Source organism: Vicugna pacos, chromosome 5 (assembly GCF_048564905.1).
Source record: "Vicugna pacos chromosome 5, VicPac4, whole genome shotgun sequence".
Taxonomy (NCBI): Eukaryota; Metazoa; Chordata; class Mammalia; order Artiodactyla; family Camelidae; genus Vicugna; species Vicugna pacos.
Window position 1 is genome coordinate 69,002,945 of NC_132991.1, and position 26,314 is coordinate 69,029,258.

At 42.3% G+C, this 26,314-nt stretch overlaps 1 protein-coding gene and 1 long non-coding RNA gene across 8 annotated transcripts in view; one reads left to right on the forward strand and one right to left on the reverse strand.

Moving 5' to 3' along the window:
• KIAA2012 (KIAA2012 ortholog) overlaps positions 1 to 26,314 on the reverse strand; it is a 109,664-nt gene that overhangs the window by 79,322 nt on the left and 4,028 nt on the right. For all 3 annotated transcript variants that reach the window (XM_072961458.1, XM_072961457.1, XM_072961456.1), the window contains exons 3-9: positions 14,764 to 14,923; positions 12,559 to 12,714; positions 8,842 to 8,984; positions 7,627 to 7,810; positions 6,879 to 7,021; positions 4,342 to 4,510; positions 1,649 to 1,801 (exon numbers count right to left, since the gene is read on the reverse strand). In XM_072961458.1, coding sequence (XP_072817559.1) covers positions 1,649 to 1,801; positions 4,342 to 4,510; positions 6,879 to 7,021; positions 7,627 to 7,810; positions 8,842 to 8,984; positions 12,559 to 12,714; positions 14,764 to 14,923 — 1,108 coding nt within the window. The remainder of the gene's footprint in view (positions 1 to 1,648; positions 1,802 to 4,341; positions 4,511 to 6,878; positions 7,022 to 7,626; positions 7,811 to 8,841; positions 8,985 to 12,558; positions 12,715 to 14,763; positions 14,924 to 26,314) is intronic.
• LOC140696445 (uncharacterized) overlaps positions 1 to 26,314 on the forward strand; it is a 198,439-nt gene that overhangs the window by 23,066 nt on the left and 149,059 nt on the right. For all 5 annotated transcript variants that reach the window (XR_012072795.1, XR_012072793.1, XR_012072792.1 and 2 more), the window contains one exon: positions 22,182 to 22,238. This is a non-coding gene — a long non-coding RNA (uncharacterized lncRNA). The remainder of the gene's footprint in view (positions 1 to 22,181; positions 22,239 to 26,314) is intronic.

The window sequence follows — 26,314 nt, forward strand, 5'->3', positions numbered from 1 at the left end:
GTGTTACATCCAAGTTAATTTTCCTGAGTGTGATCGTTATGAGGGAGAAGAGCCTTGCTTTTGGGAGATCTGTGCTGATCAGGGAAGAAATGTACAAAGTCTGCAGTTTAGTCTCAGATGGTTCAGCAATGAAATAAAATATGTATGTGTGTATGTGCATATGTAAAATCTGGCTTCATTTTTATGATATTAGAAGTGAAACAATCCAGGGCTAAGCAAGTAAATGGGTCTGGGCAACTTCTGGGGCAATGGGACAGTCCCACTTACTAGCTTCAAACGCCCTTGCCCCAGGGACCCCTGTGTGAGAAAGACTGGCATGCAAATCTTACCTCTTTGAACTTTTTTTTTTTTTTAAATGCGTCTATTACCAGGCTGAGTCACATACTGAACTAACTAACATACTGAAGTAACCAAAATATCAGGGACTTCTTAGACCAGCTTTTCCCTGGAGGAACACCTCGGGGACACAGCAGCTCAAAACGAGTGGAGGGCAGTGTGAGGTGATCAGCACAAAAATGACACTCACTGGGGTTGTCATCCCTTCCAGTGGCTCAGGCTGTGCCCCCAACACTGTGGTGCACAGACGGAAAGCTGCTTTCTTACCTGTCTGCACACAGAGTGGCCCTTGTGCATACTTGGATTTTTTTTAAAAAGGAAACTTCAAAGTCTTTAGGAACATTAACTGTCACTTAAGGGATAGAGTAAACAAGCCCTGCTTCACTAATCAAAGGACGTTCTCAAAACTGAAATGTCTCATGAATGCCCTGATCTGGGTTCATTGTTTTGTTTATTCCAAGAGGCAGTGTAGTATAATGGGGATGACACACAGGTTCCGGCACCAGAAGTCCTCAGCTCCAATCCCAGAGAGGCCACTTGTTGTCGTGTGACCTCAGATAAGTTACTCATCTCCCAGTGTCTCAGATTTCTGATCTACGAAATGAGGGTAAGACTGTCGTGAGGTCTAAATGAGACACGATGTGTTAAAAACCCAGGACAGTGCCTGGCACAGGGGAAGAACTCCTTAAATATTAATGGCCATCCTTCTATTTCTGACTACCACTAGTCAGAGATCACCTAACATTTGTGATACTGTATCTTGCCTTTGGGGAAGGAGGTTCAATTTTCTGAAAATGAAGGGCTTTCTAAATATGGACCATTATTTCCAACCTATCAACACATAAAGATAAATACACTTTGATGCACTCATGTGTATAATTTTAAATGTCCATATGATGTTTTGAAAATATGGAGTAAGCACTTTTATTGATAGCATGAACTTTTAAAGAATAAATGTATATTCCCAAGTAAATTAAAAATGAAATTACATTGGTTAAAAACATTGAATAAACTATAAAGCATGCAGCAAATATTTAGCAAGTTTGGTGCTGTTTTATATTTGCAACCCGAAAACATTAGTAGGGGGATGATTTAGTGAGTAAGTGATTTGTGAGCTAAGACACCAAGTTGGTTTTATTGCAGCACTTTGGGTAAGGCAGCTGCTGCCTGAACAGAAGCCATCTTCATGTGACTGGGGAGGAGCTACCTCCCTTCTAGCTTCCTTTTTTGTGGCTGAGGATCCTCATGTGTCTTGCCTTGCTCCCCTTTGGAGTGAGAGTCCTGTGGGATGCCAGAGGGAAAGAATAGCTACCTTGAGGCGAGAGTGTGTCCCTGCCTGTGTCCACTGGGAGATGCACTGTTAATTGCCTTGGCCATTTTAGGGACGCATGCTTCAGGGGAGGCCTCCGTAACAAAGGCCTGGACTCTTCATCTGTTTCAGGTGCTGACTCAGGGTGTGGAGCACCTAGGAGACAAAGAGAAAGCCAAGTTATAGTAGACATACTTGCCAGCTGTCTCTTCTTTTTGGGGACCTATCTCTCTCGTGCTTATACCATGTGGTTTGGGTGGTTCATTCCCTGGCTCCAGGGATGGGCGTGTGACTGAAGCCTGGCCAATGAGAGCACCTCATTGCCTTAGCCATGGTGATTGGGTCTAGGGTGGCCACAATGCCCAAGCCTGGCCAGTCAAAGGTAATTCTGGTACTTTATGCAAGAGCTTTTAAGAGGCATATCCTTTCTACTGGGATTAACAGGTAGGAGATTATCACAGGATTGCAGGAGGCCATCTTTACCACCACATGAGGACAACCTGCTTTGAGATGAAAGGCTAACAGAGCTGAGAGACTTAGACAAATAGTGTCCAGACATTTTCTGAGGCAAGGATCCAGACGAACCTAGAACTGGCTGATCCTTGCCCTACCCAATTCCATGAGCTAATACTTTTTTTTTTTTTTTGCTTTAGAGAACTTGAGTTTGGCTTCAAACTCTTGTTACTGAGCGAGTCCTCACTGATACACAAAGGAAGGAAGAAATCAATGGATTCGCTTTTTCTAAACTTTATTCCTAATTTTCATTTAGCAGTGTGTTGGCAAGCTCAGTGGATCTAATAGTTTTAAGAACCTGGTTCATGATGGCCTGGTGACATTCCTTCCAGGGTCATCATAGAAGACAATCAGGATTTAAATGAATCCTGCTAACAGTCCTATCTTTGTATGTATTAAACATGTCTTTTTATTCTACTGTTTTGACATCTGGGACTTTACTGACCCTGGGGAGACTGTTCCTCCCAGGGTCAGCCAATTCTTAGAGACAGTAAAGGACCACCTGGAAAGGGCTATTTCATATAGAAACCGACCAATCTAGAACCCCCATCTAACCGCAGCCCTCACCATGACTTCCTTTATCCAGCTCCTAACACTCCCAGGCCACTATCCCCAGGGTCAGGTATCAGAAATTAATTACCTTAGTGCTAGGTACCAGAAAACCAGGGACAGCCTGGATGCACAGAGCCTGCCTGAACTATTCAAACTAGCCCATCCCAAATCTGCTTTGCTTGCTTACTCTGTCTTGCCCATTCCTTCCTGCAAAAAATGCAATAAAGACTCTTGCCCGTTCCCCACCCCTCAGCCCTTCTGCCTCCTAACTGACCGTGGTTCTTCTCCATGTGGTCCTCTGGGGCATGGCACGTCCCTTCCTCTTGGGAACTGTGAGTAACAGGCTATCTTTTCAATGGCTATCTTTTCCTGATCTGTTGGCCTCATCATACCTGAATAATTTTTAAAAAAAGCCCTATGTTTAAAAATACTGTGTTTTTTAAAGGAGCTAAGTAATTTTTTTTGAAAGGTAAAAATCTATGTACAGTGAAATGTGTAAATCTTAAGTGTACCATTCAATGAGTTCTGACAAATTGTATATATCTATGCAGCTAACCAAGACTCAGAACACTTACTTCACCACAGAAAGTTCCCTTATGCCCCCATCCATTGACTGGTCTTTTAAGCACAACAGTTAGATATTCTTCTTCACAGTGAGAATTCCAAAGAGCCGTAGAACAAAAACTGAGAAATGAGTGGCAGTTTCTGCTGAGGTTTCTGGAAAGCTCAGAACTAGGACTCTTTAAAAATTAGAGTCAGCTTTTTAGAGAGTTGCCTTTTGCCTCAGGCTGCCCAGAGAAGTCCCAGGGACAAGAATGTGTCTTAGGCTAGGGTGTTGTGGAATGACTTGGGAAAGCCAGAAAGAATTTCTCCTTGTGGTACGGGGTGAGTCGAGCAGTCACTCGGAAAGCCTCTTTCAAAAAGCCTTTCTAAGTAGATCCCAGCTGGAACTGAGCTCTCCCTTACCCACACTCTCTTAGCACTTTGAGTAGAAGCACAGAATCTCTGGCCTGACAGAAATTGTAGAAATCACCTGATGGTAATAATAATGTTCCCTAATTCAAAATCAGGAAAATGGCTCTTCAGACAAACTTTTATCTTTCTTTTATAAAACGAAGATCCAAAGATCAAAATATCCTTTTTTATCTTGGCTATCCAAATCCAGTGCTTACCTAAAGCAATGAATTCATCCCAGATGTCTGATAACATCTGTTTCTCTATTCTATTTAACCAGCTTTTTAACTTTTTCAATTTCAATTTTAGTTGTCCTGTTTGTATATTGTATTTTTATTTGTTGTAAGCTGCCTGAAAATTCTGCACCTTTATAACATCTGCAGTGCATTGGACTTATTTATGGGTATAAATAAGTCCATTTCCTTTCACAGTTTAGCAAAATGCTCTGCTTGATGAAGGGTTCAATAAGTATTTAAAAAAACTGAGTTGAATGTGACCAGAAGAGACCTACTTCTAAATTTATCCTTTTTCTTTCCTAAAAAAAAAAATTCTCTCAAGGTGGTGACCCTGGAGAGGATCAGCCATAATTTCGGAGAGGGTTGCATTAGCGGGACCCACACCCGAGTCCTTCCTGGCCTGCCTGGATTCTCTCAGGATACCCATTCACAGGGACCTACCTCTTCTTCGTGCTTTTCCTTTTGAGGGGTGTTGGGTGTGGAAATGAATCTCCACAGGGAAGATGAAGAGCTCTTCTGGGGGCTCCTTGGCTTTAAGGTGACTCCTCGGGGGGTCCAGGGCTCTGGGTGGTTCTTCTGAGATAGGAGGTAATTGCACAGCTTTTGGTGCCTGGAGAAAGTTTAAAAACAAACAACCCCCAATATGGCAGGTATCTAAATCCTTCTGCCTGCAGGGGACAAATGACATTGTATCTTATCAGGTGTGATTTCACTACTTCTGTACCCAAGGTTGAGAAATAAAGCTGACCAACCTGGGAGCTGGTTAACTCACTGGAGTAGGGGGAACTTGGTTATTTCCCCATTAACCAGCCTCTGATTCCTCTGAGAAGTACAAGTGTGTTAAATGCAAGAGCCTTTGTGAGGAAATACAGTCTTTCTTTCTCTTGCAGTTGGGGAAACTGAGCTGGACTGAAACAATAGAGCCGAGATTTCCATGTCTGGAGAGGGAGAAATCTTGGCTTGTGTCTTTATGGGAAAAAAGGAAGGCTCAGACTATGGCCTGTGGTAACCTTTTAGGTAAGAAAGGGCGGAAAAGAGGAGTACACGTTTGTATTTGCTTACCTCATGTGGTCTCTCTCAGCCTCAATTTCTCCCTCTATAAAGTGGAGGGAATCATGCCACCCACCTCATAAGGCTGCCGTGAGGATTGGATGAGCAAATTATATATGGTAACAATAGTGTTTGGAACTAGCCTTATTTATATGATATTTCCTTGAGAGAGGAGTCTTCTCTTATTAGAGTTTAATACCTAATCTTACCACTAGCAGAATACCTAGGTGTCTCCACACATCTGCATTATGAACAGAGCTAAAAAAAAGAATCACTGCGTGTCAGAATCAGCCACAATTTTAGCCCAGTTTTTTAATATCCCCAACCCCCCAAAACGTGTGTGTGTGTGTGTGTGTGTGTGTGTGTGTATACACAGAGAGAGAGAGAGAAATGCTAGGAGCAGTACTTAGAGCCTCCTGTTTCCAATTATTCAGAAGTTGCTGAAAATTTCTTCTTTTAGTTTGCAGCTTTTAACATATGAACTTGGCTCTATGAAATGTATATGTGTGCTGGGTTTCAGGGAGTTCAATTTCACAGGCAGAAAAATAAAAACGTTTCTCACTTTTTAGTGTTCAAAAAGAAAAAAAGATCAGAAACACACACAAGCATCCTACGTGTTTAGAGTTGAATGAGGAAGGAAATTCAACCAAATAAATTCAGGGTAATATGTATAATTTTGAGACATTAAGAAAATGATTAACCCAACACATGCACATAGGATCTTTATGTTCCTGGAGACCTTCACTGTCCAGGTGCCAGCTGCCCACCAACTGCCCTTTTCTGAATACTGACCTTGTGTATTTTGTTTGACAAGGTTTGCATTGGGAAATCTATGTGGAAACTCAAATGGTTTATGTGACATTTTGCTGACAAGCCAAGCCTTAATTTCGCTATTGTAATTAAAATTTTACAGAGTTTTAACATAGTGGAAATATTGCTTTTCTCTGCTAAGTCATATGCATGGGTTGAGGAAAGGGATTCCTGTCCTCTGAGCCTGGCTTGATTCCAGGCTGACCTGGGTGTGAGACTGAGGGCTTTTCTTAGGCCTCAGTGACCCTGCCAGGTCAGGCCTGCTGTTTAATCTGGGTCCAAAGGAACCTGGGAAAACTGAGGCCCTTCTGGTGTAGATGGAAAGGTTTATTTAGATCAGCTTAGCTACAGGAAATCAGAGAAAATCCTGAACAGATAGAAAATGACCTCCCTCCTTGTCACTGGTTTCTCAGGGCCACTTCAGGTGGCAGAATCCCCACCATGAACTAACATTGCTGTAGTTCCCAATTGGATACATGCTATTGTCACAGAAATGCATTATCTCCTTTAATCCTTCCCTCAGCCCTGTGAGGTTGGCATTAATATCCATGCACACAGAGGAGCTCACTGCAGCTCAGAGTGGTGAGCCAACTGCTCAAGTCACACAGCTCCATGGGGCAGAGGCAGAACCAGGCCAGGGACAGCTAAGGATCTCTCTAAGGAAGGTGTAACTGACTTCTGAAGGGGCTGATAAACCTGCAAAATTTATCCTACATTTTCAGAGATGACAGACCCTCAATTAAGCAAAACCATTGCTGGGTCCCAGCATTTTGAGTTTGAAGTGGGTCAATTGCTTACAAACTCAAATTCTGTCCTTACACGTTTACAGAGAACCCTCACCTCTTAACAGAACAAAAGATTCTGTTACCACCAGGGAGTGTGGTAACAACGTCACATGCTTTAAGGTAGAATCTGGGGCAGCACAAATTCCTTGTAAATTTAGTGTATTTAGTAAGTTACTAAATTTTCACCATTTAGTAAATTACAATAGCTTTAGTCCAGCTCCACATGGTGAGCTCAGAAGCAAGTAAGGCCAGTTCTCTGAGACATCCCTTTGAGTCATCTTATTCCTAGACTGAGATTAGTTGTTTAAGTGCAAGTGCACACACACACACAACCTTTTTCTTCTTCACTTCCCCAGGTGTGTTTTTTTCTGAGTTAGTAGCAGATGCTACAGGAGGGAAGAGACATCTTTCAGCAGGAGGCTCCTGGGACAAATGGCTGCTTCTGCCCTGGTGGAGTTTCATATTCTCTTGTTTGTCTATAGAAACAGGATGGGAATGAGAACTTATTAGTTGCAGGTGTGGGGATGGACAGTTGACTTTCTATTTTTATCACTTTTGGGTTGATGGAAAGAGAGGCAAGGAGAGTGCTGGGGCACCCAGACAGCCATGGCTTTGGCTGAGGCAGCTTCAGGGAACCCTGATCTCATTATCTGGGTTGGGTTCTCGCTAGGTGAGTCAGGTGATGGAGAGAATGATAATCATAATAACTATTCTGACGTATTAAGTGCTAAGGAACAAAAATTGTGCAAAGTATTTTATATGCATTCACTCAATCCCCATAATAGCCCTATGGAGGTATTATTATTATTATTATTCCCATTCTACGGATGAGGAAACAGAGCCTCAGTAAGACTGAGTAACTTGCCCAGGATCACAGTTAGTAAGTAGGGGTAATTTGACCACAGGCAATCTGATTGCAGAATGTGTGCAGTTGAGGACCATTCTCATTCCCACCTCCAGCTGGACTTCGGTGCTCATTTTCTAAGGTGACTGGCACAAGGAAGTGACACTTGGTGTGCCTCCATGTTCTCTGCAGGATCAGGTTTACCCAGATTAACAAGCAAGACAATCGACTTCTTACCGCTGAGACCTGCCTTCTTACTGAGGAAGGTGCCTCCATAGAATGTAATGTGGGATTTGTCACTCAGGAGCCAAGAAGGATGGATGCGGGCATGCCCAAGGTCCCTCCTGGGGGGTTGCTGGGTTTTTTCATCGTGGCTTGCCTTTGAAGCGTCTATACGGCGGTGATTCTCTGTTGACGTGGCCTAGTCAGACAGATACACAGTCCTATAAACAGGCTTTATAAAGGAACAGGGTAGGTTTCTTTAACAGTCAGACCTGGTGGCTAGACTTGTGGTTCCAAGGATGAAATCTCCTTTACAGCCTTGGAAGAAAAACATGGTTATAATGGCAAGATCTCTAGTGCTAAAACGTTTTATTATTGGTGATAGAAAGAATGGCATTTAAGCATGCCTGATATATAGTGCTTTCTTGCAAAAAAAATTAAAAATCAAAATGAAGCTCTAGTATTATTGTCTTTATATCCATCATAAAATGTCTCTCCCCTTCTACTGTGTGGCATTTATCTTCTCCCCCTTTCCTGTCTCATTGGCATATGACCTTCTTGTAAGTCATACATGTTTATTCAAGATAGGAGCATGTGCTATCTGTGCTTCTCTGCACCACTGTCATTTTTTGCATACACGCACACACGCACACACGCCTTAGAGTTTAGAAAGCATTTTTACATTTTAACTCCTTCAGTCCTTGTGAGATATGTATGGTAACAGCTCCATTTTACAGAAAAGGTGATTCAGGCTCAAAGTTAGTTAAGTTTCTTGGACAGGCTCACTATAGCTAACAAGATGCAGGACTCAAACCAACGCTTTTTCAACTCTAAGGCCATAAGTTCTTTTTCGTAAAGAAGATTAGAGCTGGCTAGATGGTATGTAGGGAGGATCTGTGGTTAAGTAAGTTTGGAAAACCATGAGTTAATTAAACCAGCAACTTTACCTATAGACCTTCTCAAAATGGTCCTCGTTCAAATGTGCACTGTGATTCTCTGGGATGAGAATGTGGTGTGCAGCATTTTCCAAATGTATTTGGCCATGAAACCCTTTTTCCTTCATGGAGCATCTAGCACTGCTAGGGTTCTGCAGGTGACACTTTGGGAAACAGTGGTCAGCAGGCTCAAAGTACTCTTCTCTGGAGGACCCCAAGAAATGGTGACAGGAGGGAACATCACCTCTGAAGTCCAGAAGAACAATGACAGAAGGGACCCCATTAGAAATGGTACCTCTGCCTGGATTTCATCTTCCTGCCAAGGCTGCTTCCTGAGTGGCTGCAAGCGAGTCCCCTGATTGCCATGATCCTTGGCTATAGAGCCCTGGTCCACGTGTCCAGCAGCCCCAGCTTCCCCTTCATCCAGGCCCTGCTGACCTGCAAAGGTGAACAGTGGGTCAGCTTCGTAAGCTCAGAGATAGGCATAGTGCTATTAGCTGCTTCCAAACTGCCTCCCTTCTTGCTTTTCTGAGTGTTGATCAAGGCCCTTGTTCCTCCACACTCCTTAATTCCGTATTTCTGCTAGTGCCTCCACAGAAGTGGCAGCCAGGTCAGTGGAACAGAACTGCCCTGGGAATCAAGAGGCTTAAGGTTGAGTCTTCATTTCTTGGACTCAGATTTCTTGTCTGTAAAATTGCCCTTACTTCCTTGCAGAGTTATCTGGAGCTCAAATAAGATCATGAATGTGACAGTCCTCTGTGAACTGTGTGGGGCTGAGAAATAACAGAGGTGTGATGATGGTGGGGTGAACTGCAGCCTTACTCAGTTGTCACTGAGATGCTCAGTCTGAAGAACTGGATTTTCTGGGCTGTCTGCTGTGCTGGTTGTTTACTTGTGGAAAAACTCAGATGAATGCACTGCGGTGGACGGCTGCTTAGCAGTCTGCACTTACCCTGTCTGTGCAACCCTCAGGAAGGATCTGAGTCAACAGATGACTCCAGCATAGTTAACAAATCTTTCGTCAATGGTTTAAAGGGTCCTGCAGCTATTTTCATCACTTACTCAAGGTAGATTTATTGCTGAAACAGTCTGGCAAACCTTCCTTGTTTGGAGCTGCTTTAGCAACACCTCCACTCTCTGCTTGCAGCTCCGTGGAACAATGTGGGGTTGTCTTTCAACCAGGGGCTCTGGAAGCCTTCGGGGGCTCTGTGTATGCTGGAGCACTGGACTTCTGGAGGCTCCCAGGAAGCCTCATCTTCCCCCTCTCTATTCCCTTACTCTCATCATTCCCTGCTTCATTCTTATCCTTGGTGTCACTGGATCAAGAGCCAAGTGCCCACTTGCAGGGCTACTCCCTCCCTCCAGCTCCCCTTCCTCTGCTCAATGGCTCCTTAAGGCTACTTTGGGTCTGAGCTGATGCTGACAGTGTTGGTGAAGCAGATGTAGATTCAGGCTTAGGTTCAGGGGGTCTGCTCAGGTTTTAGTGGCCCAGAGGACCCCCCGGCCCAGGGCCACATTAGTCCTGCCCCCAAGAAGACCTCAACTATATGATGTGGCACTAAAGACCTTTTTGTGTATTCTAGAATGATCCTTTGGGGTCAGACCAAAGGAGACATCCTTCCCGGTCAGATTCACCTGGGAGCTGAATGCATTTCTGAGGGTAGAGGAAGTGAAACTCTGGCCAAATGGCCACTCATCTACTGAGTGGTCTTATATGGAAGACTGTCTAAGTTGGGTCAGGGATGCTGTGGGTGGGGGGTATAGAGAAGTATTCTTCCCTTTGGCAGTATCCCAGTGATATTGAGTATATGCCTCAATCTATGAGAGGGAAACCGAGATTTTTCTTAGTAAACATCATCTCTGGCTCATCTGTTTATGCTTAATAGAAACAGGTCTACCAGCAAAGTATTGCAAGTTTCACTTGTTGAGAGGAGACCACAAAACTTTGTTTCTCTATATTTCAAATATGGATTCAGATTATACAAATAATGTGAATTGGGGTAGTAATTTAGAGCTCTCAGCGAGCTTTTTTACCTCTGGCCTCTCCTGTGATTTTTTACAACAACCCAGAAAGGGTGGAATGCAAATACCATTACTCCCATTTTATAGATGAGCAAACTAAGGATGCAGGGAGCATAAGTGACTTGGCCAACATCACACTGTTGAGGATCTGGGATTTGCAGCCAGGACTTTTGCTACTTTCCCCCAATACAGTGTCTGGTAAGGTTAGGGAGGCCAAGAGGAGATAAAGTTAAAACCAATAAAACCATCAGTCAGAGTTCAAGTTGTAGCCTCTGAGCTATACCAATTGATTTTTGGTCCCTGTGATAATAGGCAGTTGGGCACTGCAATTAATAATTATGCTTTAAAAACACAAGCTAGGAATGTCTGTAACTAACATTTATTGCACACTTATGTGTCAGACACTGCGTTACCCCGTTTACCTCCCCTATCCAAGCTTATGAGGTAAAGGTGGGTATGGTCATCTCTATTTTATAAATGAGGAAATTGAGGCCCAGAGAGGTCACATAGCTTGGAATCTGGTGCAAATGGCCACACGGTTAATCGCTGTTCTATATTGGCTCTGTGTCTGCCTGATTGTGACAACTTCTTAGGGAAGTCACTTGATCCCTTAGCTGTGCAGGGTTGATCTACTCCCAGAATGGAAGTACTGCAGCCCACTGTCCAGTGTTTTTAGATCCTACAGCATCAAAGTTAAAGATATTAACTGGAGACAATAGGATATTTGTGTGGAAGGGCATAAGGGAATGGTGAGGTGTGGAGGGGCAGAAGGTTCTAACACAGGAGCATTGCTGGGTGAGTTCACCACTCTTAGGACACGGGTGGCTCAGAAACTTGATATCTTCAGTGCTTCAGAATCAGCTTGTCTCAGGGATGTTGACCCACATTAGCCAAAGTGCATAGAGACAAGGACATCCATTACAAAGAGAAATACAGTTGCCTGACTAGCATGTTTCCCGCAGATGAACTACATATGGATCAGTTATGACCAAATCTCCCTGGTGCCAGTATCAAGACTTGAGAGAGGTGCATGGCAGGAATGTTAATGGCACCAGGCTCTGAGAACCTGCCACGTCCTTCTATACTCATTTTAGAGATCAAATTCTCTACTTATTTTGACCAGGTCCTTTCCCAAGTACAGGGCTTGGTTAGGCAATACTATTGTTTCTGGAAAATTCTTGTTTTATTTCAGAAAAATTAACTTTATATTATGTTAGCCTCTTGTCCTTTCCTTCTCTTTTCTCAAAAACATTGGTTCTAGTCAAGACCCTATTCTTTGCCCATTAGTGCTACCCAGTCATCTTGCCCCATCTCCCTTAGCAAAGGCAACTCTGGCTCTTTTTATGCTTCAGGTTCCCAAGAATAATAGTGATAGGTGGAATCCCCATAGCACTGAGCAGCTTACAGATGGCTCACAATAATTTTCTGTGCAATAACGAGGTAGGTCTTATCATCCATTAGAGAGATGGGTAAACAGAAGCTCAAAGAGGTTAAGTGATTTGCTCAATATCTTACATTTAGTAAGAGAAAGAACAGCCATTGCAATCTAGATTTCTGGCTCCAAGGCCTGTAATTTTCCTTATGATATTTCCATAAAACCACAGGATTAAAGAATATTAAAGTGGAAAAGACCTAAGAAATTATCTCAAGTCTAGAGTCTAGACTTGCACTGTCCAATACACATGTGGCTATTTAGATATAAACTAAAAGTAAATAAAACTTTAAAACTAATTTTCACAGTCACACTACCTACATTTTAAATGCTTGATGGTTGCATGTGGCTAATGGCCACTATGTTGGACAGCACATATTACAGAACATTCCCTCACTGCAGAAAGCACTGTTGGACAGTGCTAGTCTAGGCCAACTCCCTCATTTTGCAAATGAGGATAATGAAACCCAGAATCCCTAGACTTTATTTTGGAAAACTTCATTTTAAGCTGTTAAAAATCCAAGTATGAGAGGTCTGGTTTGATAAAATCACATGTACCTTGTTCAAAAGATTTTCTTTGTTGAATCCAAAATGGAGGAAAGACAGGCAGGAAGTGGTATTTTGGGGGTACACCTGAAAGATCCTGTAGTGGCCTGAGATTCTTTGGTGCATTAAGTTGACTGTCCTGGAGCAGCACAGAATCCTTGATGTAGCCTGAAGAGTAGGTCAGGAGTTATTGGTGGAAACAATGGTTGCCAGTCTAGAGGTCTTGAAGATAACTACTTGTCCTAGTCTTACCTTTGGACATTGCCCATTAAGGAAGACAATCAGATGGGAGGGATTAAAAAATCAGAGAGAACCCATCAAGAGTTCTCTATCTGGTGTCTTTGGTGCCTCTGGTCCTGGGCCACATGTGTGCTTCTTCAAACCCACCATTCCCCAGAACTGGATCTCCCTGGTAGAAGAAACATGGCTGCTTCTTTGGCTTTGGGTAAAAGGCTCCTCCTGCCTCAGGAGGAGAATTTAAGTTTTCTCTTGGATGTATTCTGCTTGCTTCTGTAGCCCTCACGATTCTCAGTCCACTCCTTAAATATTTATTGAGGACTTACCAGTGGTCCCATCTCTGTGCTAGGCAGTGGGGTAGATATAGAAGAACCAGACATGGGTCCTTTTTAAAGGCACTGGCCTGTTGGAGAGACAAAACTCTCCTGTGCTCAACTGTGTGGCCCCACGTGTCAGGGTTACATAAGGCCAGAAAATGAGGATCTCAACACTGGCTGAATTTGTCAGAGAAGCCTTTGTAGAAGATGTGGGCCTGAAGGGTGGGAAGGATTTATCATAGGAGTGGAACGAAGGGACCAGAGAACGTGCTAGCATCACAAAGGTGGTGAGCTCTGAGATGTGAAGGAAGTGGGTGGCAGAGGCCTCTGGGCCACTCATCTCATACCACAGTATTGCTATTGCTCCTCCAGCTTGAGGGTCTCACCCTCAAATGGGTCTTTGGTGAGGAATTATGGCAAGGGGCCCAAGAATGCACATACAAGTGGATTTTTTCTTAAACCACACATTGTAGCCATATGACTTCCATAGAAGAGTCTAAGACATTTTTTGATGTTAAGAGGGGCTCCCCTCCTTGAAGATGTTGGGCCTGGGTTATGGGGCCGTGGCCTCCTCTGCCCTCTGCCCCACCCAACAGTAAACATATCTTTGGTTGAGAGTTTCTTTCTCACAAGTCTTAGATAAATGGAACTGCTTCGAACTGTGGCCCTGCCGTGAATGTAAAACCAATTACTGGACAAGCCCACAACTCTCATTTTCCTTCAAGTCATCACTTGCTGGGCAGAGAGTTGTTTTCTCTCCTTTCCCAAAGTAATCCTATAAACCTGTAAAGCGAGAAGAAAGTCCGTCTTCCTCTGGTCCTGTCTGTTTGTTGGTGCTGAAGGAATGGCAGTTAGCCGAGTAGGCATTGGCAGATCCTGCTGCTCACCCCTCTCTTCTCCAATAGGTTTGCCAAATAAAATATGGGATGTCCAGTTAAAATTGAATTTCAGATAAACAGTGAATACTTTTTAGTAGAAATATATACCAAATATTGCAAGTTTAACTGTTTCTGTGCATGAGTGTGTGTGTGTTAATCTGGGAACTCTGATTCCCAACCATTTCCTATTTTTATTTTTAAGCCTTTATGAAGTATGTTTGGGGGTCTCTGTTCAGCAGCAGAGTGTCCGTCTCACTCATAGATGAATTGTACCTGAGAGCTGCATCTTTAAGAGGGGGAAGCATAACATTTTTATGTCCGGGGGGGGGTGGGTCTGAGGTCACCTCCACACGTTGGGAAGAGTGTGGAGCCGCGCGTGTGGGGAGGATCTGGCTTCTGGTCTCAGCTCTGATTTTGGCCAAATGACCTTGGACAGATTACTTTGCCCCTCTGGGCCTCTTTTCCCTTCTCTTGTAAAAGATAGGAATTGAACTGGAGGGTCTGTAGTCCCTGAGTTGGGGAGGTTGGGCAGCACGGTCTAGGGGGAATCTGGAGTGTGAGGCTGCTGAGAGGTGTGAAAGTGAAGGCGAGACTCCAAGCTGCAGTCCCTCCGCAAATGTTGGGGAGGCTAGAGGGCAAAAGGTATGGTGGGGGCTGGCGAGCTACCAGGATTGAGCACCTTTAACACAGAATTGGGCCCAAAATTCTGGTGTTTGAGGCATTGATAGGAAAAACGTTCTCATACTGGAATGTGAGGTGGGGCAGCTCAGGGTCTCCCCACTGACCTGCACATTGGAGCCGGTACATGGTGTCAGGAGGCCATGTCCGCAGGAGGCCACGGAGGTATCTGTTGGCTGAATACCCAGGCTGGATCTGCCGTAGGCCCTGGCTCTCTGGTTGGCTTCGGAAGTGGAGGTACGGCTGCCAGGCTCTTCCCTGTTCTCTCTGTGGGGACACCAGTCAGGAAACAGTATGGCTGCTGGGCCTTGAGCCTCCCAGTGATACAGACTGGTTAGCACAGTCCTCATCAGTAATCTGGGAGACTCCCAGAAGGTGCCGGAAGGCACCAGAAACAGATGCCTCAGCCAACAGACATAAACCAAGAGCCCACAGAGCAAAACTCTGAAAGGCCCCTGTGGATTTACAGTTGGAAGGAGAAGGAGCAATGAGAAATACCAGACCCTATCTTGAGATAGAGCATCAGAAAAGGATAAAGGGCCTCAAAAGAAAACCCATTACTTAGTTCAGCCTGTGGAAATCAGTTTAGTACCATAAAAAGCACAGCAATTTTCAGGAAAGCCAGCTTGACAAAGCAGCATCAGTATTTAATGTTTGTAATGTGAATAATGGGACAAACTCTGTCCATGTTATAGGGAGCATGGCATTTGAAAATACCTCGTTCTGCTGCATTTCATTGCAATCAGGGAACAGTTTCTGGAAACCTGTCTGCCAAAGTCACTATGCAGGACATCATGGGAGATAAGTGTAAATAATAGCATCTTACACTTGGTTAGGGCTTTATATTATACAAATAACTTTCACCTCATTATAATCCTTTAAGGTAGATGAGTTAATATCATAACCACTTAAATGAGGCAGAAACTCTCTAAGGATGATCCCTCAAGCACAAGAATAGCAAACACTTGGTACTTCTGTTGACATCTCTCCCTCTCCTTGTGGCCCATGGCAGACATTACCAACAATCATGGCATTTTTTGCCCCCTTAACGGAGGCACTGGGGATTGAACCCAGGACCTCATGCGTGCCAAGCACACACTCTACCCCACCACCCCCAATCATGGCATTCTTGACTGATGAATTGATTGTGATCTCAGAATCCTTCTCTTAAAATTAAAAAAAAATCAAGTCATAATTTATATATAATAACATGCATATAGCTTAAATGTTCAGTTTAATAAAATCTGATAGTTGTATACACCTTTATAACCACCACATGAAACAAAATATAGAACGTTTTCATCAGTCCAGAAAATTGCCTCATGCCACTTTCTAGTCAATGTCTTCACACCCACCAGGTAATCACTATTTTCAGGTGAGGTCAGTAAGCCACTGGTCTGAGTTTCTTTGCCGTGTCCTGCTTGAATTTTCCAAGGAAGGGTTTAAAAAAAAAAAAAGAAAAAAGAAAAACATGATGGTAATATATAACCCGCTTGATGAGGGGAGAGGAAGACCTTAGGGTTGGGTCCTTGCCCTGCTGGGCAGAGCTGTGGTTTGCTCCCATTCTGATGTATTCAGAAGATGGAAATGCCACAAAGGGCAGCACACAGCTGTGGCTGAGGATTCAAGACCACCAGAGACTCCTCTTTAGCTAGAGAGGGTTGAAAAGCCACAGTCTATAAAATGAAGGAATCTCTTTGCTGGGGAGAGAGAAACAGGTTGCCAGGGCATCATTCATTCATTCATCCATCCATCAAACAACTCCAATGCCAGCACTGGAGAAAAAGTGATGAGTAAGGCAGTTTGATAACTAATAAATAAGTTGAGAAGTGATAAAAGAAAGCATGGCTTATTATTCAATTGGCTCTACTCTCTTAGAATTAGTTAAATACATGAAAGCTTGGAATCCAAGTACAGAGCACCAACTGGACCTTGATGTCTGGACAGTTTATGTGGCAGGTTCTTCAAGTGCAAAAAGAGCATGAAAAATTCAGACCCACGTATATCTTGAGGCTTTTTCTGGAGGACTAGAGAGAGAGTTGTAGGGAAGGCAGTGGAAGCAAAGTGACTTCAGTTCTTTCACTCACTCCGTTTTTTCATTTGGTCATGCGACAAATATTTGTTGCACAGCTTCTGTGTGCCAGGCACTGTATTAAGCCCTGAAATGTGGAGCCATTAGTTCCAAGGCCTTTACTGGATGAACTGGAACTTCATTTCCTCCTGTAAATCTTTGCTTCCAATGACTTCCCTCTGGTTGTGATAAGACCAAGCCTCCCCTGAGATGCTGTGTCCCCTGTGCAGGTGGTGTGATGCACTGTCTGATCTGGACAAGAGCCCCTTGTTGTTTCTCACTGGTGGGCATTTCTGATGCAACTGCACTGGACTGCTTGATCAGTGGGGCAGGGAGTTGCCGAGAAGTTAGGGAACCCCTTATCCCAGAATTTGGCATATCTAAATACATTTTTGCTTAGAGTTTGAAAGCTGATCTTGGCTTCTGTAATAGGGTCCTATTGCTGCTGTAACAGATTACTACACACTTAGTGACTTAAACAATATGAATTTGCTATCTTACAGTTCTGGAGGTCAGAAGTTTGAAATGGGTCCCACTGGGCTAAAATCAAGGTGTTACAGGGCTTTCTGGAGGCTCTAGGGAAGAATCTGTTCCTTTACCTTTTCCAGTTTCTAGGGGCTGCATGCATTCCTTGGTTTGTGACCCCTTCCTCTATCTTCCAAACCAGCAGCATTGGGCTGAGTCCTTCTCATGCTGCTATCTCTCTGGCTCTCTCTTTTGATTCCTTCTTCCACTTTTAAGAATCCTTGTGATTATACCTGGCCTGCCTAGATAATCCAGGATAGTCTCCCTGTTTTAAGGCCATCTGGTTAGAGACCTTAGCTCCATCTGCAACCTTAATTTCCCTTTGCCATGTAACCTAATATATTCATAGGCTCCAGGGATTAGGATGTAGACACCTTTGGGGAGGGGGGCATTATTCTGCCTACCACAGCTTCTTTAAGTTTTTTCTAGTTTTCTGGTTTCTCTTAGTAATTTCTCTAAGTATGCATATGAAATTGGTTGATAAATTTCACATCCTATTGGATAAACTGAAGCACTGAAGGAGGCCTAAGGAAAAAGATCAGTCAGGGTTAAATCTATCCACTTATTTCCAACGTGTGGATGATATGTTAAGTGGAAAAAAGCAAGATACTAGAGAGACTGTGTGCAATGACAACCTCATAGAAGTTTATTTTATAAATGTATAATCATGGTGGAAAGACTGAAGAAGATACATTACAATTCTAATAACAATGGTATTAGGGTGCTGGGCATAAGATTACAGATAGTTTTTCCTTCTCTTTTTTTTATATAATCAAAATCTCAGTAAAATGGTTAGATTATATTTATAAATGGAAAACATGCTAAAAATTTAATTTATTTTATTGAACCCACCCTCCTCCTAAACATTCTCCACATTTCTCTATTCCTTCTCCAACATTATCCTGGACTGTTAGCCATCAAAAGTTACTCTAAAACATAAAAAGAGACAGAAGGGAGCCAGGAAGGGAGTTTCTGGAACAGGGAAATAAATGACAGCAGGAGGCTGGCTGCTGATGGTTCCAGACTTCTCAGGCCTGCCTTGGCTTTGCTAACCAACCCTGCTCTTGGTCTCTTCTGAAATGAGTAATTAGTGTGCACAGAGAGGTCTCATATCCACATGCCAGCATCAGTGCTTCCTCTAACGAGGGACTTGCTCTGGCCCTCTGCCTTCCCAGTGCCCACCAGGCCTCCATATGCAGAGGGGCAAAGGGGCGCCCCTGCACCTGTCCCCATCCCCACACGGGCTGTCAAGGCCCCCCACCCCAGTGCTGGCAGGCGAGGGTTTTCAGCGGATGGAAGGAGCCAGTGTGGGCAGTGCTTCCATTCATGGGGTGGCAGGGTGCCAGTATCCCCAGGAAGACAAGAAAGGCCTGGATCATCAGCTGCCATCGTACCCTACAGGGTGGCCAGTCTTTGTGTGCAGGAGTCAATAGAGAGGTGAAGAGAGAGCAAGCAAAGCCTTCTGTAATTTGACCCCACCCACTTCTCCAGGTGAGAGCCACACCTGTCTAAGTACCCTGACTTTCCTCTGCTTGCTCTCCCCTCTGGGACTTCACTCACCTATGCCTAGAGAATCTCTCTCCACTTATTTTTACCACAAGACTCAGCTCAAATTTTACCTTCTCCAAGACGCCACTCAAGATTTTCCTAGTAAGTAGCAATCACAGTCCCTACCATCTACGTGCTTTGATAGTATTTTAATAGATTATAGTCCAGTGCCTCTCATAGACTGCCTTGCATCAAGTATCACGGGGCACAAATCTGCCTCCCTGACCAGATTGTACCTGTGGGTAGGGGTTATGGCCTCCCCTGCCATACCCTGGCAACAAATATGTTCATCTGACAACGATTTGTTGAGAATTTGCCATGTATCAGGCACTGCTAGGCACTGACTAATAACTACTCAAGATGTTAGCTCAGTGGAATGGGAATCTCCAAAATGTCTGTACTTTGTGCTGGCCACCTGTGCCTCGAGCTGCCCACTCCAGTCAGAAGTCCTTCTTTCTGGAGGAGTGCAGCCAGAGTCTTCTGCCCCTGGGTTGGGCTTGCTCTGGCAAAGGGCATGCCTTAGAACACAGGGTGTTTACCATTGTTATTCTACCTGTGCAGGTGTGTCTGGAGCCAGACTTGGGGCTGCCAAGTGAGTGCAGTTGGAGTCGAGGTGGGGGTGAGGTGGGAGGGGAGATATGTGTGGCCACTTGCAGCTGTGGCTGGAAAGTCTTGTCAACCCCAGTCTGACTTTAATCAGCCTTGTGTAAACACCGCCACTTTTAGCCAGCTCTTTTCTCTGCAGGTTTAATTTCTGAGATTCTGTGCAAATGATACTATCTTTCCCAAATATTTTTAATGGGCATGTGTTCTGGGTATCAAGCCATTAAGAAGAGAATCATAAAGTGTTCTGAACTTTCCCATAATTGCAATATTGTAACAGGGTTTGATTCCTGACTAAACTATTTGGCATCAAAGATCTGACCAGCCATATGTCACAAAAGCAAAGGTACAACAACTAGAATTGAAAACAGAAAAAATTAAGCTTCAGTTCCTATAGAGCTCAGTCTTCTTCAGTCTGAAACCTGGTTTCATCATTTACTAGCTTTGGGGAAATTACTTGCCCCATCTGTGCCTCAGTTTCTTTATCTGTCAAATGAGGATGATAAAAGTGCATACATACAAAGAAATGAAGTTGGACACTTACCTTGCACATATATAAAAATTAACTCAAAATGGATTAGATTTAAACATAGAGCTAAAACCATACACCTCTTAGAAAAAAACATAGGGGAAGAACTTCATGACGTTGGATCTGATGATGCTTTCTTGGATATGACACCAAAAGAACAGGTAACAGAAGAAAAATAGATAAACTTCATGAACATGTAGAACTTTTGTGCCTCCAAGGGCACTCTCAGGAGTGAAAAGGCAACCCATAGAATGGGAGGAATTATTTGCAAATCATATATCTGGTTAAGAGGTTAATATCTAGAATGTATAAAGAACTCTTACAACTCAAAAACAAACAAAAACAGCCTGAGTTTTAATGGGCAAAGGACTTGGCTAGACAATTCTTGAAAGATACACAAATGGCCAATAAGCACATGAAAAGATGCTCAGTATTACTTATCATTGAGGAATGCAAATCAAAACCACAATGAGGTACCACATCACACCCATTAGATAGCTATTATTAAAAAAAAACCCAGAAAATACGAAGTGTTGTTGAGGATTTGGAGAAATTGAAACCCTTGGGTGTTGCTAATGAGAATGTAAAATGATGCAGTGACTGCTATGGAAAACTTGCTATGGTACGTCAAAAAACAAAAAATAGAACTACATATGATCCAGCAATTCTACTTCTGGGTATGTGCTCAAAAGAATTAAAAGCAGGGGCATCAACAGGTATTTGTATACCCATGTTTATGGCAGCATTATTTGCAATAGCCAAAATGTGGTAGCAATCTAAATGTCCATCAACTGATGAATGGATAAACAAAATGTGGTATATTCATATATTGAAATTTATTCAAAGCTGAACATATATTCAGCTTTAAAAAGAAAGGAAATTCTAGTACATGCTACAACATGAGTGAACCTTGAATACGTTATGCTAAATGAAATATGCCAATCACAAAATAACTACTAGATGATTTCACTCATATGAATTACTACAGTGGTCAAATTCATAGACGCAAAAAGTAGAATGACAGAAAATAGGGAATTATTGTTTAAATGTGTACAGAGGTTTTTTTTTTTGAGTAAAAGTAGCTTTATTTAGAGAGAGATACACAGGGGCGGCAGTGGTGGCACTGGTTAAAGTAAAGGTAGATACACTCTATAAACAGAGTGATGGCTTCTTGGAAGGCAAGAGAGAGAGAGTGCCAGAGTTTTAGTTTTGCAAGATGAAAAAAGTTCTGGAATGGATGGTACTAATGGTTGTATAACAATGTGAATATACTTACTGCCACTCAGGTGTATATTCAAAAATGATTAAAATGGTAAATTTTATGTTATGTATATTTTACAACAATAAAAATTACCCACCTTATAAAGTTGTTGTTACGATTAAATGAGATAGTAAGTATAATGTGCTTAGAATGGTGGTGGGTATAATAGTGTTTCATAAATATTAGCTGTTATTATAAATATTCTCTACCTAATGGCTGTACAAGGGAACCAATGGATGAAGAACATAAAGCCTAAGAAAATAGAAGTCTACTGGATCATATAGATGGCTTACTATGAACGTGTTACCTGCAACCCAGATTAGTTTTAATGAAAATCTGATTTGTGTTCCTAGAACTGTAGTAAAGGGTTTTAAGGGATGTGTTGGAAGACTCAGTTCCTTTTTTAAAAGTACTGTTGAAGACTCAAAGATAAAGAGAACAAACTTGTGGCTAACAGTGGGGAGAGCGCGGAGGGGCAGTGTGGGGTGGGGAAATGAGAAATACAAACTTTTGGGTGTATGATAGACAGGCTACAAGAATGTATTGTACAACACGGGGAGTATAACCAATATTTTGTTATAACTGTAAATGAAATGCAAGCTTTAAAAATTGTATTAAAAATTTTTTTTAAAATGCCTTTGAAGTAGGAGAAATGTTTCTTTTCCCTGGGGCACATGGAATCTTCAAAATCAGGCCCTCTAGGGGTTAAGAGTAGGGCTTTGGAATCAGTTGTCTGGGCTCCAATCCTAGTTTCACCACTTAAATGTGTAACTTTGGGAAAGTTACTTCAAGCCCCAGTTTTTCCTGCTACAAAATGGAGGTAATGCTGGTACACAGCTCATAGGCTTGTGCAGATTGAATGAAGTTATAGAGATTAAAATCCTGGCTTACATCAAGTATTCAACAAGTGTTAGCTTTTATTGACAATACCTTTGATCTCATTGTCATGGATGACCCATGATTCTCTCCTGATCTCCCCTACTTCTAGGTTTTTTAAAGGCTCTAAGTACAACTGCTCAGGAGCTGCTCAAATGGAGGTGTGCAGGTAAGTCACTCTTTCTCCCCTTCACTTCCTTGTTGCCCACTTGACACCTTGTTGACAGCCGTCAGAGCACTTCTTAGGGACACTATCAGACAAGTAGCAGGTTATTGATCAGGACTTGCAAAGGAAACTTTGTCTTCTTGATCTCTGGCTGAAAGGATAATTTATTTTTCTTTCTATTGTTTTTGTATCTTTGTATTTTGCATAATGAGCTGACATTATGTTTAGGATGGAGAAATAAACTTTATTCAAAAAATGTTATTTCTCACAATACTGCTTAATAAAATAGTAGCCTGAAGGTGCCTTATGAGTTAGATACTGACTAAAAACACCAACTAAAGAGTTAAGCACCTCGAGTACTGAGATGTGGGGCGAGATTAGGCAGTGGAGAACCAGTAGAACAAGGTTGAGAATACTCTTAAATGTAACCACATTTATAGGGGAGATGGCAGGTGCAGTACATTCTTGGTTGAAATCAGCTATAGTAATCAAATCCTGTTTATTCTTCAGTGGGATAAAGAAATGGGGTGCTCTGTGAATTGAATTTTAAGAGCAAATTGTTTTAAACACATTATTTAATCAATGTACCATGTTGGACATTTAAAAAATCTCACTGGATTTACAAAATTCTAAAAATATGAGTAAGAAATACAAGAACAATGTGAGAATTATTGTAAATTTCCAATGACTTGAGAGGTACTTGAGGATTCTACTGTGTTTGGAGAGCATCATTATGACCATCATTTAGGTACTACCCCAAATGATGATGATGGTTATTTAGTTTTCATAGCTATCTGATTTCTAAATATATGATGGGAAGCTGATTGATTTAGAGACCTCAAGAAGAATGGTTTTCACTTTGAGAATGTTTGAACAGTATTTCCTTCTGTTTAAAAGAAAAAAAAAAGCAACATATCTGTGTGTATCTAGAAGAGTGAGAACTCTGACATCTAATCTCTTGACTTAGCATTTATCTTTGCTCATTAGGAAGTTGGGCCATCAAAAAAGTTAGAGTAAGTGTGTGTTGCACTATAAAACCCAGACATATTGCCATATGCATTCATTAGATTCATATATAGAACTGGAGATGGTGTGAGATGCTTTAAAAATGTACTTGTACCACCCTGCAACAACCTTGATTCCCTCAGGTCTGAGTGGAGCCTGCGTTAGGTAGGTTTCCTGATTCACAGCACAGACAGGAGAGAGCCTTCTGTGAGCAGCACTACTGTTGGGTTACCCAGCCTCGCTTTCATCCCCCTCCCCATTTTGGCTCTTTTTCTTTGAATGTGGTGTGTTTAACTCTTGAACTATTCTGTCTGGATAAAGAAATACTGATCCCAAGGAACAGATGGTGTGGTTATTGCGGGGCTCAATTTGCAGCACTGTTTCTGTTCCATCTTTCTGCCTCATCCCACCTGGCTCTCTAGGGTCGTCTGGGCTCTTCCTTTCATGGTCTACCTCCGTCAAAGCCACAGCTTTTTATTTCATTAAAAAAGTCCCATGACTTAAAAAAATAATGTTTGGTGAAAAGATATGCGTAAATAAAACTATAACTTATAATCCCTCCACCCATGGTTAAATTGTGATATGTATCCTTCTGCTTGTATAACTAATTTTTAAAAATTGGGATTATATTTGAGAGGTGATGTTTTCCATACTGTCTAGTGTCGATTTCTGGTGCAATTATCTACATGGCTGTATAATCTTGAGTGAATTACTCAAACTCTTTGTGCTTCAATTTCCTTACCTTTAAAGTGGGATAATAACAATACTTACCCCCAGGACTGATACAAAGCATACATGAGTTAGGCAATGGAATGCACTTAGAACAGTGGCAGGAACATAATAAATACTCAAAAAATGTTAATGAATATTGGTATTTTCATTATATGAATACTTTTACAACCTGCTTAAAAAAATACAGTGTGTATTTTCTCATGTTGTTCATGAATAATATATGACTTTATTGCCTGACTGAAAATCCATTGTGTGACTGTATCATAGTTTATTTAATCAAGGTTCCATTGTTGGACATTTATTATTTTCAATATTTTATATAGCAATAAATAACCTTGCAGTACACATTCTTGTGCATAAATCTTTGGCCACATCTCTGGTAATTTTCTAAGGCAAATTCCTAAAGATCGAATGCTGAATCAAAAAGTATTAGCCTTTTTTAGATTTTTGCCAAAATGCCCTCCAGAAATGTCACATGAATTTGTGCTGATATATGAGACAGTTCATTTTACCCACAGTCTTCCCAGCACTGGATAGTATAATTTAAAAAATTTCTTGCCAGGCTGTAGTTTTCATAATCAGATGGTGCTCTGTAGTTTCCAAAGCTCTCCTCTTATGAGGTGTTCATTGTCTTTAATCCCAGGTCCCTCCTGAGTTGCTTTTCTTCCTGTTTTAACCTATCATGTCCTATAATCTTAAATTCCTGTCCCATTACTGCTCCAAACAGTAATTTTCTTTCCTTTCTGATTTCCTCACACCATTTCCCTTCTACTTATTCAGAGTTAGACTACGGTGTTCTGTTTGTACAGATACGTGTTGTAAATCTAGTAGGTAGATACTTCAGGAAGACAGGAACTTCTTTTTCTCACTGAGCCCAAGTCTAACTAAAAATGAAGCCATCCCCAAACAGGCTCATCTACTTCGTAGAGTGAAAAGATCCCTGTTGCCCAAAAAAGCTGGGCTGTATAGACAAATGTCTGAAAGCTGTGGAAGGTATTCTTGCTCTGGGCTGTAAGCCAGCCTACATATCACTGTCCAACCAGGAAAACAGAAACCACTCTAAATATTTAAACACAGAAAGAATGTAGTTCAGGGAATTGGTTATACAGGTGATTAGAGAGCTTGGAAGCCAAAAAGATGATGAGGCAACACTGAGATTAGTAACAGCAGGAAGCCAGCCCTTCCCCTAGGGAAAGGACAGAGGGAGGAGCTGGTAGGTTCACCTTGAGGAAGCTGGAGCCAAATGGCCCTGCCAGTCTGTTGGGAGCTGGACCACAGAGGTGATGCAGGTATATTTCACCACCACAGGTAGAATGAGAGGGGAGAAATACCCTGGCTTTTCTCTTCTCCATCTCCGATCTCCTTCGTGTCTTCCATTGGCAAATTCAATTAGAAGCCAGTTGACACAGATGTTTGTGGAATTATATGTAGCCTGTGGTCAATCCCACTGTGATGCAGAGCAAAGTAAGGTAAGCTGAGGAGTGAATGTAAGGACAAACAGGCCTGGCACAGTGACTTCTGGAGACCTTTTCAAGTCCACAGGCAACAGAGTGAAGTGCCAAGCATGTGGGCCCTGGAGAGGTAGGCAGTCCTGTGTTTGAATCCAGGCTGTGTCATTTACTAGCTCTGAGACCTTGGCCAAGTCACTTAACTCCTCCAAGCCTCAGTTTCCTCATCTACAAAAAGGGGCAAGAAAAACCATATCTTGCAGGTCATTGTGAAAATTTACTAAAATAATTGGTTTCCTTTCATCCAAGAATTTGTGATTTTAAGATAAAGGACAACTGAGTATTTGGTCAAGGTCACTAAGCTTCTCTGCATTTTGAAAGAAGGAAAAGGGCAGAGGAACTTTACTTTTGGAAGCTCTGCGTCAGATGGAGTAGATGATAAATTGCCCAGTAATGTTACTGGGGGAATACTACCCAAAGCAATCTACAGATTTAATGCAATCTCCATCAAATTGCCCATCATATTTTTCACAGAACTAGAACAAATAATTCTAAAATTTATATGGGACCATAAAAGACCCAGAATTGCAAAAGCCATTCTAAGGAAAAAGAACAAAGCTGGAGGCATAAATCTCCCAGACTTCAGACAATACTACAGAGCTACAGTAATCAAAACAGCATGGTATTGGCACAAAAACAGACATACAGATCAATGGAGCAGAGTAGAGAGCCCAGAAATAAACTTACACACCTACAGTCAATTAATTTTTGATAAAGGAGGCAAGAATATACAATGGAGAAAAGACAGCCTCTTTAGCAAGTACTGCTGGGAAAGTTGGAAAACTGCCTGTAAATCAATGAATTTAGAACACTCTCTCACACCATACATAAAAA